Source organism: Humulus lupulus, chromosome 9 (genome assembly GCF_963169125.1).
Source record: "Humulus lupulus chromosome 9, drHumLupu1.1, whole genome shotgun sequence".
NCBI lineage: Eukaryota > Viridiplantae > Streptophyta > Magnoliopsida > Rosales > Cannabaceae > Humulus > Humulus lupulus.
This window is the reverse complement of record NC_084801.1, coordinates 71,859,495-71,874,380: the sequence shown is the minus strand read 5'-3', so window position 1 is coordinate 71,874,380 and position 14,886 is coordinate 71,859,495. Positions and strand designations below refer to the sequence as shown.

General features: G+C 41.4%; 1 protein-coding gene across 1 annotated transcript in view; it reads right to left on the bottom strand.

Moving 5' to 3' along the window:
* Nucleotides 1-743: 743 nt before the first annotated feature.
* LOC133799793 (uncharacterized) overlaps nt 744-14,886 on the bottom strand; it is a 46,707-nt gene continuing 32,564 nt past the window's right edge. Inside the window, exons 5-6 of the mRNA XM_062237789.1 lie at nt 1,214-1,381; nt 744-1,070 (exon numbers count right to left, since the gene is read on the bottom strand). Of these exons, the coding sequence (XP_062093773.1) occupies nt 744-1,070; nt 1,214-1,381 (495 nt within the window). The remainder of the gene's footprint in view (nt 1,071-1,213; nt 1,382-14,886) is intronic.

Genomic DNA, 14,886 nt, shown 5'->3' with positions numbered 1-14,886 from the left:
GAACTAGGTTCTAAATCATTAAAAATTATGGACTTATCCAGGTACAAAACTATACTGATACAACCAGGTCCAAAACTTAGAAGTTAGTAAAATTGATTAATCGATGTTTTATTTAAAAAGAAAAAAGAAAATAAGAGTTGTCAATAGATCTAGCATGAACTAAGTTCTACATCATTTAAAACCCTGGGTACAACCAGATCTAAAACATAGAAGTTAGAAAAATTGAAAATTCGAAGGCTTCATTAGAAGCTCGAGATAGCAGTAGACCTAACTAGGACTAATTTTGAATTATTTAAAATCCTAGACATAACCAAGTCCAAGGCCTGATACTTAACATGTATGATATAAATCAACACATTAATTTTGGACATAACCAAATTCAAATTATCTATCCCGATCAAAAAAGTCGATTCCTAAGATTTTGAATGTGCAAAAGCATAAACATGAGAAACAATTGAGGAAAAGAGAAAGAGATTAAAAAGTAGATATATGAATTATAAATAAATTGTCTCGAGGAAAAATAACCTTGCACCTGGCCAAAGAGAAAATGTTTACAAAAAAAAAGTTAAAGAAAAAGAAAATCATGCCCCTCCATGGCACACTGAGGATGTAATCTCTTTGGTCTCCTGCTCGCCCACAGTGGAAGCATCCCCGGTCTCAGACTACTCTTGTAGGATCCGAGCATTGAACTTCCCGAGGTATGGATCCCACACTTCAGAAGTCAGGAAGGAGAAGTTGCCATCCTAGTTGAAGGACAAACAGTGATATAGCCTGCTTTCCATGGAGGATAGTGAGGCCGCCTTCTCCTCCTTAATAGCAACCTCGGCCTCCAGCTGCTTGGCTTTGGCCTCCGCGACCTCAACTTGAAGAGCAGCCAAGGCAACCTTTGTAGCCTGCTCGCTCTCTTGAGACAATGCAAGGGCAGCCTTGGCATCGAACTCACATTGTTGAGCAACTGCGAGGGCAGCTAGGGCTGCAGTCAAGGTGGTCTGCGCAGCCTGGAGCTCAGCCCAAAGATCTTCATTCCTAGACTTGGCCCTAGCTATGCAGCGGTGCTGAGCCAAGGCCGACTGCAAAAAGAAAGGAAACAAGTTAGGCGCATACTGGGGTAAAATCAAAAGAGCATATGTTCAACTAAGGAAAGTTGGCTTACTATGAGATTCATCCCTAGCGTTGATTCGAGGACGTTCTCCGGGCTCCTCTCCTTAATTACCCTCAGGTCCTTTGGATTGGCCTTGTAGATATGTTCCACCACATGGTTTGCCGTCTCATAAAGAGTCCCCCGAAATGTATCAGGGATCTTCTCCAAGTCTTGAGCATTGACTGGGATACGTACGGTGGTGTCAGGGACAGTAGAAGCTGGGGGATCAGCTTGTGCTGCCTGATAACAAGTAGAGGCAAATGGAAATTGAGGAGGAGGCAGAGGCGGACCCCTTTTATCCTGAGCAGCAGCAGCCGGAGCTACCGAGCTAGGACCTTTCCCCTTGGCCAGGGATTTGGAGGTAGTCCCTTCCGCAGGGGGCGCCTTCTTTGTTGTATACCAGGGCTTCTTTACGACTGGCCCCGAGCTGGATTTTCCCTCGTGGAAAATCGCGCGGATATTGGGAACCCCTGGTTGTGCCATCTCCTTGCCTGAAAATAATGAGAAGGATATTAATATACATATAAAGTCATCATTTTACATAAAATATGTATACGAATACAGTATAATAAAAAGTCCTACCCTCCGTGCTAGAGGAAGAGTCTATTGCCACAACCTCCGGCCTTGGAACTGCTGGAGGAGAGGGGGAGTCTAAGTCTACAACTTCTTGAATTAGGGGAGGTTCAGGCTCAGGTTCTATCTCAGGGCTTGACTCCTCTACGTATTGCGTAAGTCTAAGAGTAAGGGTCCCCTGGAGCAGAGAGGGCCACGACCTGAGATTGGTCCCATACTCTTCAAAAAAGACTGACCTAAAGGATAAGGTGTTGTCTACAACTACGGTTCCTTTAGGATAGCCCATGTCATGGTGCAACACTAAGTGGTCTACGCATTGGAGCATGGCTAAATTATGGTCTGGGTTGTTAGGGTGGCGATGGGCGAGCTGGTTTGGATTAAACCTAACTAACCTAAGGTCTGCGACAACCCTATCTAAATCCCTATAGGGGTATGGGTTACGTTGGCCGAAGGGGCCTGCTGCTGCCCCCAAAGAAGCTCGCTCTAGCTCAGGGTCCCGAGCAGCCTCAGGAGCCTGCTTCTTTCACACCAGAGGTACTTCCACTTCTTCTTGCTCCTAGGCTTCAGTGACCTTTTCATCCCCTTCGAGGATAGGCAGGAGTTCGCAGACCACTGGGAGATTAGCTAATGTCCTTCTCAAGGCTAGAGTCTGGCCTTCAGCAATTAACTTACACGCCAGCATCGTGTCATCGATCACGAGCTGGCGGTGATCCTTCAAACTAGACGAAAGCCTAGATAGCGTGTCATACTGACCCCCGAGGGTCACAGATTTTTCCGTCCTAGCAAATATGGCTGCACAAAAATACTACTCATTTAGTATATACACGAGAAATAGTTCCATGACCAAAGAGAATGATTTCACGAGCTAAGAAAGGAGAGGAGAACTTACGTGGATGATTGAAGTACCGATTCTCGGAATTGCGAAACCCATTCGACATAAAAAATTGATCCTTATAGTTGTTGGGATTGCTGGGAAGCTTGATGATCGAGGGCGAGTTCGGGAATCGGGTCAAGTAATAAATCCCATCACATCACCCTCGTTGTTCTGGGTTGGCCTTGAGGCAGAAAAAGTAAAGAATGTCTGCTGGAGTGGGGACCTCCCACTCGTGCTTCAAGAAAAGATACTTCAAACCCGCCAGCAGTCGATATGAGTTCGGGGGAAGCTGAAACGGTGCCAACTTCACGTAGTTGAGAAAGTCGGCGAAGTACTGGTCCATAGGAAGTAAGGCCCCCGCCTTCAGATGCTCATCACTCCAGGTCGCGAAGTCATCCTAGAGAGGCGCGCAGCTCCTTTCCCCTTCATACGGAGGTCGGGCTATAAGGATGCCAATCCCGACCTCAATGTTATGGGACAACATTATCTTGTTGACCATTCCTTGGGTCGTGATCTTGGAGAAAATTGTCTCTGCCTCGAAGAACGCATTAGGTCCGACCACGACCTCCTTCTCCACCACGAGACGGAACTGAGGAATAGGAGATTTGGGGGCAATCTTCTTTCCCTTTCTAGTTTGTTGATTCGAGGAGCCGACTACACTCTTCTTGGGTACGCTTTTCTTGGGTGCCATTAGATCGCCTAGCGAACAAGAACGACGTATCACTTAGTAGGCGACATAACATTTTATAAAGGCAAGAAAGCATGAAGGAAGATCAGTGCTTTTTATTACCAAGCTGAGTTAATCTCAACTCGTGGTGTGGTGCCACGCGCTACCTACGCTGCGCGCCTAGGTTTCCCAACAGACCCCTGGTGTTTAGGGATCCGTGTGTCAGAAAATCCAACCACTATTGTCCTTGGGGGGCGGTTTAGAGAAAAACCACCCAGAAATAAAAAAAAAAACATGTTCCCTAAGCTATCTGATTTTTCTTTGAAGCCTAACCTTTCATCTTCTATGCAACGAATGGATATTTCCTAAAGTTGTCAAAGGTCGCCCAAATCTACCTAGAAAATATCCTATGTTGTGAGTATCATAATCTTAGGAAAGGTTCCAAACCTTTTGTGTAAGCCTAAAATTGAGACCTATGTGCCAAAAATCAAGAAGACCCCCTAATACTGACTACGGCGAAGCATGAAAGAACATGATAAATAAATTGCAGAAATCTATAAGGAAAAAGCCCATAAGAAGTGATAGGACTTACAGTATGATCGTCGATAGAAGAGGTGTACTTCGTATGGTTTGGAAAACTCACTTTTGGGCAGCTGAACGGCTGGGTCTTCGAAAGATTTTTGGCACAGAGGGTTTTTGAAGGTTTTTCTTTTCTCTGAAAAGGAAGAAGGTTTGAATACATAGAAGATAGAAGACGAGGAAATTTTTTGAATTAAAGAATGTAAACTGTGGAATTGACCTGTCGCTTTTTATACATAAAGGGCATAAAACCACGTGGACCATCGGATCAAACCAGTTCAAGATCTGAGGGTAGTGTTTCAAAAGGCAAAACGGTGGCAAAAAGTTGGCCAGGCAATTATTGCAGTCCTCATAACCTAAACAGACGCCAATCGTAGTGTTCCACGTGTCCAGTACTCGAATAGTTGGCAAGCCTGGGCAACCACGACAGAAGTTTAAAAGTCCCCGCCGTGTAAGTCAGAAGGTGACGTCATATAAACACGAGTAGGGACTTGGCGGGAAAATGTGTATCCTAAGATTCCGCACGAGGCAAGTAAAGAACTGTAGTACATGACTAACAAGTCCGTATTTTATCCACAAAGGCAGCATGGTACCCTAGGTCAATAGCACGAGCTGGGGAATGCAAAGTAATAAGCATGATCTTGTAACGTTTATAAGGCATAGCATCCGTGACGAGCTGACGATGCACTCAGCTCGAGGTACGCTAGAGACTTGACGTATCCTTGGATCTTTATAAACTCGTAGACATTTTATAGACGTGCATGTTCAGACATAGCATGTCCGCAAATCCCTGAAATCCTGGACACGTAATATAATCATGCATGATCAAGCATCGCATGTCTGATTGTCTCTGAGGATCCATGATTAGTTCTACCTAATGATATGACCATTCCTTAGAGTAAATTGTAATATTTATAATTTAAGTTTTGTGCAGGTCACACTGAGGGTTAAGTCACGTGATGACCCCAAGGCCTATCCAGGGATTTTCTCTATAAATTCTAAGATCTTGGATAGAGAAAAGGCTTGGTTTTTTTAGAATACTAAAAAAAACTCTGTAAAAATTTAGAGAGACAAACAATAATAATATAGACTCGTGGACTAGGGGGATTTTAACCTCCGAACCACGTAAAAGAATGACAAGTGTTCTCGAGAGTTCTTTTCAAGTATTCTTAAGTATTATTTTCTTATTGTGGTTTACCATTAAGCACTAATCCATCCCAGCTATTTTCATAATTCATTGCTGACTAAAAACCGCGTCAACACTTTGTAATACCTTGCGAGAGAAAGGATACAAGGGTTAGAAAAACTAAAGGAAGGACTCTATCATTCCGCAACATATAATGTAAGTGTTCTTATCATTATTTATGTTTGAATTTAATTTTAGAAACATGCTTTAGGTTTTCTTATATTAATTTGTTTAAAAAATTAAGGCTTAGTGGTGGTTCTAAAATAAAGTTTAAAAAATTGTGGTATTTTTTGAAATACCTATTAAAATTAGATTTTAATAAATTTTAAATAATGAGTTTGACTCATTGGGTCTTGGAGGAGTTATGGAAGCTCAAGTAACATGAAAATAAGTTGAAGTTCTAATTTTGTAATAGATTAGATTTATTTTAATGGGTTGTAATTGTCCTGAGAGACTCGTCAAATTCCAAGTGTGTTTTATTTTATGTTTATTGATATGATTGATAACATGTTCATGCATATAACATATCATACATGAGTCTCATACAATTTATATTTAAAGCATGCATCTTATTTTTTTAGAAACTTGTTTTAAATAGGATCAATATAATTGATTATTTGTTTATTTTTAATGTTATTAAAAGGATGCACATAATTAATTAACTTTAATAGTTTAAAATTGGTAAGTCACACCTAATGGACATTTGCTTTATGTTAGACCCATAAATCAATATTAGTAAATGTGATTTATTAATAATTTAAAAGGCATTAATGTCATTTAGGTTCACCTAATAGTTTTATGGTCAATTTGAAATTCATTTAAAATGATTAATGAACTTAGTCTCATTATGATTGGTAATTAAAGTCATTTACATATCTATAATTAATTAGATTAATTTGATCATAATTAAAAAACATAGGAGTAAGTGGGAGAAGGAGATATGACAATAATTCATATGGTCTCAATTGTTAATTGACACTGAAGCACATGGAATGGGCCTCGAGGCACCTCTGTTTGCGTCCCCCTAAGGAAGGCTTCTGACTATGTTGTTCTTAAGGTTAACTTCTCTTATTTTTGGGAATAGGATTTAATGATTTATTTCAAGTTTAGTAGAATTTAAGGATTCTACTACACTGTTTAGTAGAATTTGAGATCCCGAAGATTTGAAATATACCGTGAAACTCTTTAATAGTTTAAGTAATTGATGTTTACCCATTATGGCTTGTGACTAGGTTTAATCACTAGGGCTCAGGGATAGGGATCGTGCTCAGGATTTCCATACGATATCGGCTCCAGACTCAAGGAAAGAAAAATGTATGTGCCCATAGAGCAGGGCATGACCCGATTATTCTTTCTTAAATTGTGCTTAATGTTATGTGTAAATGTTTGCAACTATTACATCATACATGTTTCTGTGATGGAGCAGCAAGGGTCGGGATCAGCAAAGGCCGAGAGAGGCAAAGGTCAGGATCAACAAAGGCTGGGAGCAGCAAAGGTCTGGAGGGCAAAGGCCAGGATCGGCGTTAAGCATGTTGAATGCTGGCCGCTAGGACAAGGCCATCTAAGGATGTTCTACTCACTGTCTCAGTTAAGATCGTGAACTTGGTTCCTGGTAAAGCACCCTGGCCATCTTAAGATGTTATTGTGAATTTTAATAGAAACTTGTCGATTGTTTTGTATTTGATTAGTTATGCATTTATTGAAATAAATTATTGTATGTTGTGATGTGATGTTTTCTGTCTAACACTTGACTCACGGGTGCTCTAAGGTGTAGGTAAGGGCAAGGAAAAGGTCGATCAGCCATGAGTTGGAGGGCATGGAGCGTGCATACTTATTTGGCCTACCTAGCCGCCACAGTTGGGGTTCTTTTGAGGAGCATAGTAAAATGTCTAATTTTGTTGCCTAGGTCAACTGTACAATAACTTTTGAAGTGTAAATATGTCTTAAACAATATTTTGGGATCCCAATGTAACCCTTTTACGATCTTAATAAAAGTACAAATCTTTTATACGAAAGTTTTATGAAATGAGTCTTTACATTAATTTAATTACACTTTTGGATCTAACACCTCGATTAGTGAGTCAAATACACATGTACGCTCGTTGCCAAGTTTTATGGTTCCTGGAGATTGACCGAACATGTACACTCATTGCCAGAGATAAGTTTGACTCAGGGTTATTCGACATTAAGTAAAATATTTGTCTAATTTCTTATCTGAATTGCCCTACTTGCCTGATTAATTTATAAAGAGCATGTTGCATGTATAATGCTAGGACATGCCCCCTTGAATGTCATATGATTATGTTATGTGTATATTGTATTGGTTTGCTATTTTTTATTGATCAGTTCAACCTGAGGATGGGAACATATGGGAGCTACTATATGAAAGATTTCAAAAGCATTAGCCTCTAGTTTTTTGAGGGAGGCTTGGATCCGTTTAGAGCTTAATAGTGGTTGGCAATGATAGAGTGACTTGCGTCATGTATATGTTGTGGGAGGATTCCAGAACAGGGTGGGAAGTGGTATCCCAAATTCATAATGTTGTCATGATGGGTTGGATGGAATTCAAACAAATATTCAACGAGAGGTACTACTGTGACACAGCTCGAATTGCGAAGACTAGTGAGTTTATGATCTTGGTTCAATGTAGTAAGATGGTGATAGTGTATATCAAAGAATTTGATGGGTTGGCCAATTCACTTTTGATTGGGTACCAACAGATGTGGCCTGGAGGGAACGATTCGTTCGAAGACTTAACTCTGGAATAGTCCAGAGAGTCAGGATTGCTCCAAGACATGAGATTGCTACCTACGCTTAGGCAGTAGGGAGGGTTCTTTCTATAGAGGACACAAGAGATGAGATATGGGGTGAGAGTATCGTAGGGCAAGACGCTTAGACAATGGTACCCCCATGTGCGGGATCAGGTAGGGGCAGAGACCATAGTAACTAGAAATGAAAGACCCCTAACAGTTCTACTATTCCTGGTTCTGACAGGAGGAGTCATAGTATTCAGGGTGACCGTCAAGGCAGCAACGAGGTCGTGAGAAGTTTTCTAGTAAGCACCAAGTGTAGGAGATGCCATCTTGTTGAATGCCGAACTAAGGCATGTTTTCTATGTGGAATATTTGGGCACTTCAAGGAGGATTGTGCGAGATTGATGAAGGGATAACCAAGGAGTGCAGATAGCTTGAATCCAGCTCGAGTGTCCGCCTTGATAGAGTTAGAGCCTGAGGCTAGTCCATCGGAGGCGACATGTTAGCTTTTGAGTTGTTGTTCTTTCATATTGTGCTTATTAAGATTGATGTTGTGTATCTCTTAGTGAAGACATATATATGTGGGACAGACTGTATGGTTATTACGCTATGGGGCTTGAGTTCTTGTGTCTGCTTAGGAAAGTTAGTTCCCAGGACATGGGGTAGAGGATTATGGGTGGAAGATTAGCAGTAATAATTAACTGAGATGGTTACATGAGGATCTTGGTATGATCCTAAGTATGGATTAGTTTGCCAAATAAGGGACAACCATGGACTGTAAGAGATGATGGTGACTTCCGGGTTTAAAAGGAAAGGACTCGGCTGCGTTTACGGGATGCCCAGCTATTGTGGTAGGTACCACTAGGGTTATGTCAGTTAAACCAGAGGGAAATGGGATCGGTCAGTGAGGTTTTAGATGGATTTACAAGGATTCTAGAGGATCACTGTCACATCAAGGAATTTAGTGTGCTATGGGATTAAGGCATGAATAGAACCAGTATCAGAGAGTTATCATGAAGAATGACGCTAGCTGGGCAGAAAGAATTAAAGGTTCAGTGGAAGAATTTATTTGACATAAGGGTGATCAGATGGAGCATCTTGCCATGGGACATGTCAACGCCATTTGTTAAGGAGAAGGCCAAGTCTGCAAGAATGTGTAGTGCATATTGATAGCCAAATAAAGTAACTATTAAGAATACATATCCATTGCCAGGAATGAAGGATTTATTTGCCCAGTTTCAAGGTAGGACAGTGCACTCAGGATAAGACTCACGATCTGATAATTACCATCTAAGGATCAAGGAAAGACACATTTCAAGAATTACCACTCGCACCAGGTATGAGGTGATGGGTTTTCATTGAAGGCTCTCGAACTGACCAATACTTTAGCAGCCCACGTAAATTCAAAAAGTGGAGAGTACAAGAATGGTGTGGACAAGTCATATTTGGGTCGATTGAGAATATTTTTTATTACTTCCGATTAATAATAGAACACGAGTAATACTTTTCAATGATACCACCAAGGCAGAGGATGCGAGGAGTTACATGTAAGGTTCTAGAAGGGATAAGTTTCGATTTCTCCATAGTATGTCTAAGGTCGCATTATGGGAAGTGATGGGATTGCGTATGAGTAAATAAAGATAGAAATAATAAGGAATTTTTAAAAGGAGCGCCTTTGGGGATTGAAGCAATAGGAATCGGTAATACACCTCAGCTTTTACTTGAAGCATCTTTTCGGATGGTCATACCCTTGATTGAAGTAACATAGAAACCTAAAGTTTGTCTAAACGGATAGTTGTGTGCCAGATTCTCAAAATTTTAAATAAGGGTTGATTCACACGCCATGATTGATAATTGGCAGACATACCTCTATGAACAATGGAATACAGAAAGAAGATCTTGTAGGAATGGTTAAGAATCCGACCATTTTATTATGGATAGGTTAAGATTCGAGGATTGGACGACTGATCCGATTGATGCTGGCATCAAGGTAGAGATTATGGATGAGTCTCATACTACCCTTTATGATTGTTGTATCAAGGAAGAATGAATGGGTGTTAAGACCAAAATTTTTTATATTGGGAGTGGCACTACCTGATCCGTTAACAAGTGAGAAATGATAATCAGAAGCCACAAAGGCTATTATGACTCTAAGGTATCCTGGAGTGAGAATGGAGGGTTGTAGTTATGGACCGTAAGGATGGAACACCTCAGAATACAGGTAAGATGGTACACTTTATGAATCAAGATATGAATCAACATATTAAGATAGCACACTTTTGTTTGTGTGAGCAAATTATTGTCACGATAAGTATAGGCAAAAGGAGATAGTACGTCTCTGTTGGGACACCAAAGTCGATAGCATCGGAATGAGACCCTTTATGTCCCAAGTTTTGGAAAAGGGTCATAGAGGGGGAAGAGTATGAGATTGGAATTTTGAACAGTTGGTTAACTTCAAACAGACTAATAACCTGAAGAGACGACTCATAATTTAAGAATTTTACCCCGAATATGTAAGTTTTTAGGACATCGAGGCAAATACGGTCCTCTAACTAGATTGTCGTGGTGATTAATACTGGTCAACATCAAGAATGATTCTGGATGAGATATTATGAGATAGAAAATGTGAATTACGTATTCTAAGGGAATGAGATGAGGGACTAGAAATATCCTAGTTCAGAATTAGTTTGGAGGACCAAACTATATTGGAAGCGGTAATTATTAGGGACACTCGAAGAATTAATTGGTGATAAGTTAGGTGTCGGGATGCAAGCGGTAATTATTAGGGACACTCAAAGAATTAGCGGGAATTCTGAATAAATGACCAAATTTCCATTTGAGTGTTTTAGGGTTGAATTTTAATGAGAGGGAAAAATTGTCATTTTGTTGGTTAAGAGGTGATAAGGGTGTTTTCTGCATGTATGTCTTAGTGGGAATTGTAGAAACAACTAGAATCTTAAAGAAAAGAAAAGAAGAAGGAAAGAAAGAAGGAAGAAAAAACAGAGAAACTCTCTTCCTCTCCCTATCGATATCACTGTTCTCTCACCATCTCTTGAGGATTTTTGGGAGCTGTAATTCAGAGGATTCTTAGGCTAAGGCTTGGAGCTTGGATCCTTGGTGAAGCTAGGATTTTTTGCTGGAATTAAGTTCAATTAAGGTAAGGTTTCTAGTTTTTTTTTTCTGGGACTGCCAAACTCTGTTGTGTTGATCTTGAATCTGAACTTTGGATGGGAATTCAAGGTGTTGAGCTTTGGGGATTGAGGAGCTAAGGACTGGAAGGATACTAGAGGCAACCTAGGTTTGAAATCTTCATAAAAGGTGAGGATTTTTTGGTTTGGTCATCTTGAATTGCTATGTAGTTTCTGGTTTTCTAATGAGTTCTTGAATTCAGAGTTCAATGCTTATTTTCTTTGTCTGATGATGCATGTGATTAGAATTGAGGTTGTTGGGCCATGTGGGGTGAGATGTAGTGATTGGTAGGCTTGTTTTAAAGTGTAGTTGAGGTTTGGAGGGGTTATAGGGGGATTTTGTTCGAGGAAATTCGAAGGAGAAAACTTTGGGAAGTTTGGTGCTGTAACTAGCGTTGTTGCACTAGCTCTTGGGCTCTACAGCGCTAGGCCTTGCTATTTCTGGGAATTTTGCTTCTTGTTGTAGGGTTGTAGAACCCACTTTGTGGCGTTGTAGCGCTACCCTGTTTCCAGAAGTGGGTTTTTGGGTTATTTCTTATGGTTTTTCCCGGGGGCTCGGAGTTTGATTCCACCACCCTGTTTGGTGGAATTAGGGCTTCCTTAGGGCTTAGGATTGGTCCCGAGGTTAGGTTTTGGAATTGAAGTTAGTGATGGTTCTAATTTATGGCTGTGACTTTGTAATGACCCAAATTTGCTAATAAGGCTTAGGCCTTGATTAGTGTGCCTGGAAGGAAATACGTGAATTATTGTTATAATATGTGAATTTATGTGAATATGTGATGGAGATGCATGTTTAGTTGAATTAAATATGCATGTGGGCCCCGTTTGGATATTAGAGGTATGTTTGTGATTTTAGCCCGTCGAGGGCATAAATGTGATAAATGTGATATGATTGTGATAAATCTGTGTAGCACGATCTGAGATAGTCCTAGGTAGCCGTTAGTCAAAAGTCACAACGGGGTTGAGAATCCGACCCGGGGCGGATCGAGGGGTACTACGGGTATCAGATGTTTTATGGGGTTACTGGGTTATGGAAATAAATATTTGGAGATATATTTGAGGTTGGAATGTCTAGGAGGGAATATGGGGGAAATTTACCATTTTTCCCTCGGGGATGTTTTTTGTAGCCCGAGCCTTGAGGTAACCTAGAAGCTTAAGTTAAATAAAACAAAGCCTAGGAAGCCTTTAGAAAATTAGAAACCGACTCTTTCTCTCCTTCTCCCTTACTCTGGTTTTCTCTTACTCTTGGAGACTTAAAGGCATCTTGGAGGTTCTACATGTGGAAACCAATTGGAAACTAGGAATCAAGGTAGAGTTTTTGAGGCTTGGAGCTTAAGGAGCTGAGTGGTGGGTTCAATTATGTACAAGGTAAAAAGTAATGACCAAAATTTGTTAATAGGGATTAAGGGCCTTGATTAGTGTGCCAGGAGGGCATAGTTGTATTATATGGGATTTAAATGAATAAAATGCATGATTATGTGAAAAGCATGCTTATATGATTATTTGGATGTTTGTGATGCATGACTATGTGCATTAGTATGCATGTAGGCCCTTAGTAAGTTATAAGGGCATTTTCGTAATATTGGCCCATCGAGGGCATAAATGTAAATATCTGTGATAAATTGATAAGACCACATTATTATGTGGATATATTTATAATCTGTGACTCAAGGCGATCTTAGAGAGTGAGTTAGCGAAAAGGTCACGGCGGGGATTTATACCCGGCTCGGGGTGAGCCTGGGGGTATTTTTGGGAAATTTAGGTAATATATTGGAGATTATTTAATATTGAGGAATATAATTGGAAACTAGTTAGGTGTCGGGAATTAAGCGGTAAATATTAGAGACATTAGAGGAATTAGCAGGTGTTTACCGAGGTTTTCGGAAACGAATACGAACGGAATAATAAAAAGACAAGAGCTATAGAAATGCAGAAATGTAAATAAACAAACAGTGTTTTTACGTGGTTCAGGCGTTAACGAGCCCTAGTCCACGAGTCGATGTTATTATACTTGTAGAGAATAACAGTCAAACAGCTGGTGTATAAGGAACTCACAACCTCACAGTGTTTCTCTCGGGTTCTCTTGGAGAAGATGAAGTTGGCCGTCCCCCCTATTGTAAAATGAGGGGGTCTTTATAGCTAGGGCTTTGGATTAGGGTTTTTCTCTACTCACATGAGTCTTAATTACACCAGCCATAAATAGGGGATACAATTACCGTAGTCACCTGGCTACCAGGCTCTATGTGGGTATATTTACGTGAAAGTATGGGGAATGCACAAAGGCAGCCGTCTTTTCCAAGTTGTCAGCGGAACAGTAGGCGAAATAGTACGTTTAGGCGTGCTGGGATGTGTGCGGCTTTGACCTGTCGGGCGTGTCAGGCGGGATTCTGTGTCAGGCGGATATCATTCCAACTATGCCTCCTCCATGACTCGACCCCCTGGTCTTGTTCCATGCGAGGCACGGAACTGTTTCCGCGAAGACCACTTGAAGAGCTTCTCCTGGAAGGAGCTTCCCCGAAGGATACCCCTTCGGGAGCGGACACTAAACGGGAGAGGCGAAGCCTTTCTGTCCATCCACGAGCTCTGGTCACCTACCATGAAAGACATTGATAATTCTGCTTCCCCGAGGATATCCATCTAAACGCTATCCGGAAATCTGGATAACATTTACCCCCCAAGGTCACGGAGCTTTGAGAGATCCGGGAGCATGTACAGTCCTCCGGGTATTCCGGTTTCTTAGATTAGGCGAGGGGCCACCTCCTGTTTTCCTGGAAGGGTTCCTTTTTGCCGCTTGAGTGTTAGTATGAAAAAGAAAGGAAATTTCTTCTGTTTGAACTCAAGTACTCAAGCGCGGCAAGAGCCACGCGTCATGCCGGGAATGGCTCTGCGACCAAGATGTGTGCGCGAGGCGACCGGCTGAGTATGCGTGCGTCAGGCATCTGAGTAATGATTTGACGGTTTTTAATGGTACACCGGGCCCGAGGTGATATAATGATGGGAAATAAATACTTTATTCCCATCCGAGGAGTCATAAATAGGATCGTCGCTTCATCTCCAGCCGTTGGATCCGATGCACACGGAATGGGAAGATCGGGACCGTCCACTTAAGGAATTCGAAACGACTTCTTTCCTGCTATAAAAACGAGGGAACGGACCTTTCTTCCTCTTTACGCTTTCAAATTCTCTATCTTTCGGATTTTCAGATTCCCAAACCTTCGAACTCTCAGGCTTCCAAGCTTCCATTCCTTCGAACTTGCCACTTCTTTTGGTAAGGAATTTAGAAACTTTTCTTTTGATTTGGCAGTGGGTTTATTCGCCGAAGTTCAGGGTTGGAATCGCCGTTCATCTTTGCAGCTTTTACTTCTCGCGATCGTGTTGTGCAGTGATCCGGTTACTCCTTCAACCTTCAACTACCCGAATACCAGTAAGTATTTCTACTTTGCTCTTTCCTCCCGAACCTAAGGTTGTTGGTAGCTGTTAGAGTTGAGTTTTCTGCTAGTATCGCCTATGTGCATGCGTGAATAGGGCTTTGATAGGCATGCGATTGATGTGAGTCGATAAGTAATCTCTTTGCATGCTTTGACGATTTGCGTTTGGAAAGTCGTTCCTTGTCTTGCTTGCGCTGTTCTGGTTTGCTGTTTTAGGGCATAAGCATGAACGCCTTTAGGGTGTCTTTCTCTGGAAAAACACTTCTCTCGGCGGGCTTAGGCTCGGAGTCTGAGTTTGGTTCCTTGCTGCCCTTTGGGTGGCATGGTGCCAACCCTTCGGCAAGCTCGGTGGGAGCCTCTCCAAGCAATTTTCGGGGAGGGTCTCCCCGACGCCTTTGATACCACTAGGGTATGACAAGGGTGCTGACTGCTTAGAGTGTTTTCTTCTTTGTGTCTGTTGTTCAGTGACGAACATCTCAAAGGAACAACTCATCCCT